We start from the raw sequence: 3,976 nt of genomic DNA, 5'->3' as shown, positions 1-3,976 counted from the left end.
ACTAACCCACTGGTTACACTGCTGGAGGATGGCAGTGCAGGGGAGCTTATTGGAGAGTCTGAAAGACAGAAAGAGAACAGAAATTTCAGGATTAATTTAATTAATTGAATTCAGTTTACATTCAGTCCAGTCAAAATGGAAATCATACAGATTTATTAAATAGATATTTGTACCTGATGTAGGGCTTAGTCTTTTGCAGGCTGGAGAGCTGCTACCCATCTGGGCAGACCCCTCTCCTTGCACCTCCTCCCTGAGTTTCACCCTGGACTCCCCGCTTATTTCCTCCTCCTCTCGCTCAGCGTTATCTTCTGCTGCTGACTCGCTGTCCGACGGCTCTGGGGATGTGACGTTGACTTCCACGCTCAACTCTCCTGGCTGAGGCCGTGCTGCGGCCAGCCTTTCTGACTCTGAATGACAGGATGAAGAGGAGGAAGGAGGAGGTGGAGGAGTGCAAACCTCAGGAACCACAGTAGTGGTTGAGTTAGGAGTTGTTGTGGGGTCTGTTTTAGAGTCTTCTGGTGAGCCATCAGCAGCCCCTGATGCTTCCTTCTGCTTCTGTAGTTGCTCCTTTTGAAGGCTGCGCTGCTTCTTGCGAAATTTGGCCCGACGGTTCTTGAACCAGACCTGGCAGAAGAATGGATACATTTAGGTTCTATATTTAAATTAAAATACTTAATGCCTTATCAGGAACATCCTGGTTTTACCTGCACACGGGCCTCAGGCAGGTTGGTGCACATGGCAAGGCGCTCCCGCATCACTACATCAGGGTAGTGTGTCTTCTGGAAGGTCTTCTCCAGGGCCTCCAGCTGCTGAGCAGTGAAGGCTGTACGACTGCGTCGCTGTTTTCTGTGTTGGGAGCCATAGCGGGCCTCAAGGATAATGTCTTGAAATGTACAACCGTTGAGAAAAAGAAAAACCAAAGACCAGTTTAATTTAAGGGACTGGCAGGGTGGAGAGTAGAGCTCTTATTTAACTCTCATGTTACTTAACAAGCCACAGCCGTGGCAGAGGTACTGGTAAATTCAAAGAGAAAATGTGCAACTGATTCTTACCTGCAAGTCTCTCTGCAAGAGTTAAGGCATGCACTGAGGGCCTGTAGTCAGGTGCATGCTGCGCTTGCTGCGCCGCCTGTTGGTGAAGGTTGTACATGGCACTCAGGGAATTCATGGCGTGCAAAGAGTAGCCGTTCACCCCGTAGTGCTGCATGGCCGAGGAGATTTCTGCAAGCACAGATTTTTCAGGGATTTTCGTCAAACGTGAGGAATAAAATAAATTCAACTCGCAACACGTCAAACGATGCTGCGTATTGGTTTATTGGTCGCTCAAAAGACCAATATGTATATAGATAGATCCGTCATAAATTTTATGTAATAAGTTTGAATTTAATGAAAAGGTTTTCTCTAGATCTGCATATCATTCCTTATTATTTTTATGATTCAATAATACTTTATGAATCCCTATACATATATATATATATATTAAATCATATATATATATATATATATAAACACATGATGATATGATTTAATATGACAATTCCGCTGTAATAGTAGAGGTGCTAGTTTTAGTTTTATTTCCATGCACAATTATTTAAACAATCATAATATGTTTTAAAAATACAATATACGTTCTAAAGCTTAACAGTTACAGTTTTATGAAAAAGTATAAAAATAAAGGCTTTGCATATATATATATATATATATATATATATATATATATATATATATATATATGTTTATATTTAGTTGTTTATATTTATTTATATTTTGTTGGTTAAAATGTGATGTTTGAATTGTTGTTAGTAGTGCAATAAAATATATTTTCCTTTTGAACTTACTATCTTATTACACCATACGAAGCTACACTTGAGAACATTAGATTTTAGAAAACTAAATTTTATTTTTCGTCCCGAACAGTGTTGACCGGAGGGGGAGAATCTGTGGAGGGTCCCAGGTCACTTTTAGACGCCTGCGGGCTGACGGGGAGAACCGTGAACAGGTCATCAGAGAATTACGCACCGGATTCCCCATTGGGTTGCGTTTTCTTATGCGTCTGAAAATAGGTTTCAACTTTACAAAGCTACTAATTTATCATCTGACCTGACGCGTGAAAGGTGGGCCACCATGTGCTGCTGGGACTTTGATTTTAAAATATTGGATAAATGTATTAAAAAAAACACCTTATAGGCCTATTTTTTAATTTTATTTAATTTCATGGAAATGCTTTCAAGCATGCATAAAAAACTAATTGTATAACCTGTTTCATTGATCTCCAATCTGCGCTTTTAAACATAACATAATGCTCTTCTTTCAGGACAATGCCACGGAGCCTCGGGCTCTGATTAAAGCCTAATTATGCTTATTACCGTGGATTTATGAGTTATGCTGCATTTAGTAAAGAACAGCCTCAGGGCCGGAGCTCAGCGTGGAGGCGTCAATTTAGCATCAATATTAATCTAAAAGGGTTTGGAGATGTAAGGCTGAAATTATAGAGCCAACATAAACAGACAACCCAATGAATTCTTTTTTTTCAGAGTTTGGTATAATTTACAGCTTATTTACAGCTTATTTTTAATTTATTATTATTTTAAAGGTTATGTAAGGTTATTTTAACCTTCTATGATATATGAGGATATTTTGTTTATCATATAAAAATAACACGATAAAAGCAACGCTTTAAACGTATTAAATATTCCACTTTGTTCGCACAAATTATACACAAAACTAACACCGTGTTTTAACTTTTGATTGAGCAAAAGCCTTACCTGTTTTCTCTGCAATCTGTAGATGTATCCACCAGAATGAAGATGCGCTTCACTTCTTTCCAAAGTTTACCAGCCGCACTTTCCTTCTCTTCACTCCCGTTGTCCTTTAGTTTACCGTCTTGAGGATAGTCCGCTGCGTGCGCTGCGCTCCGCGGACCGCTCAGTGTTTGCTGTGGCTGTGGGGAGGATGCAAAGCTACCATCCAAGAGCTTTTAAACCGCTCCGGGTGGGGTCACCGGGGACGCACGGACGCTCCAATCGGTGCACCAATCACGTGGCGTTGCTCCTCTTTATCCTATAGCGGGCCCCTCCCCTGTCCGTGGGACCCCAGGTTTAGGATCACACCTGAGTTGATCATAAAAAAACATAAACATTTTTTTAATAGTTGTGCAGATATTTAATGATCCTGCACAGTTGATTAAATTGAATTTTTTCGGAGATGTGACCCTTTCTGTGAACAATTTCACATCTATTATTAACATAATAAATCAATAAACATGATATTCTGGTAATTATATGGCAGTTTTGTACAAAAACAAGAGTCAAACTAGTATTAAAAAAAAACCCTTTATCTTACATCTGTTTTCTATCCGTGTTTGGATTTTACTGTAAAGTGACAAAAACATCCTAATGTTCACGCAGTCTTATAAAATAAATGATAACATAAAATCTGCCATCTCCAACATTGAAGCAGGTTGTTATTTTTTCTATAGCAAATATGTTTCTGTAAATCAAATACTGACCTGTTAACAAATAATAAGTGATGGAATCGGCTGATGTTCTAAAACATTTGCATAAATCAGGAAATCTAATCTGAAGTTATGAGATATTTAAGAGAATTCATAAAAAAAGAGATCCGTCATCGCGGGTTAATTAAATGATATGCAAATGCCAGGCTCAGATTAGGCCCTTATGCGCGCTTTGCGGTGAGCGCCGCGCGGCCACTCTCGGGTTAACGCCGCGCGCTCTTCAGTTTTCCTTTGCAATTTCCGCGCGTTTTGTTGGGAATGCTGCAGAGATGGAGAGATGCAGGCCGGGGAGCCGCTGTGCCTCCAACAGCTCCCCGGCCCCGCAGGGATTTGGGTTAGAATTGGGTAGACAAGACGCCATTTCACCCCTCCAAAAAATGTCTTAAAATGACTGCTGGTAAGAGGATTAAAACAATAATACCCCCTCCTTCTTCTTCGAGTTTTTTTTTTTTTTTTTTTTTTA

At 39.9% G+C, this 3,976-nt stretch overlaps 1 protein-coding gene across 1 annotated transcript; it reads right to left on the bottom strand.

Annotated features, from left to right (window-relative positions):
* Window positions 1-6: 6 nt before the first annotated feature.
* On the bottom strand, window positions 7-2,964 carry LOC107081348 (diencephalon/mesencephalon homeobox protein 1-A-like; the record flags this gene model as incomplete). Its single annotated transcript, XM_015369541.1, has 5 exons — window positions 2,765-2,964; window positions 1,053-1,220; window positions 705-883; window positions 174-624; window positions 7-58 (listed from the first exon to the last, which is right to left on the bottom strand). Coding segments are annotated over exons 2-5 (836 nt in total), but the record flags the coding sequence as incomplete, so codon positions are not given.
* Window positions 2,965-3,976: the final 1,012 nt, after the last annotated feature.

The sequence above is a fragment of the Cyprinodon variegatus genome, unplaced genomic scaffold (assembly GCF_000732505.1).
Source record: "Cyprinodon variegatus isolate N-32 unplaced genomic scaffold, C_variegatus-1.0 Scaffold4360, whole genome shotgun sequence".
NCBI lineage: Eukaryota > Metazoa > Chordata > Actinopteri > Cyprinodontiformes > Cyprinodontidae > Cyprinodon > Cyprinodon variegatus.
This window is presented reverse-complemented; position numbering and strand designations above follow the sequence as displayed.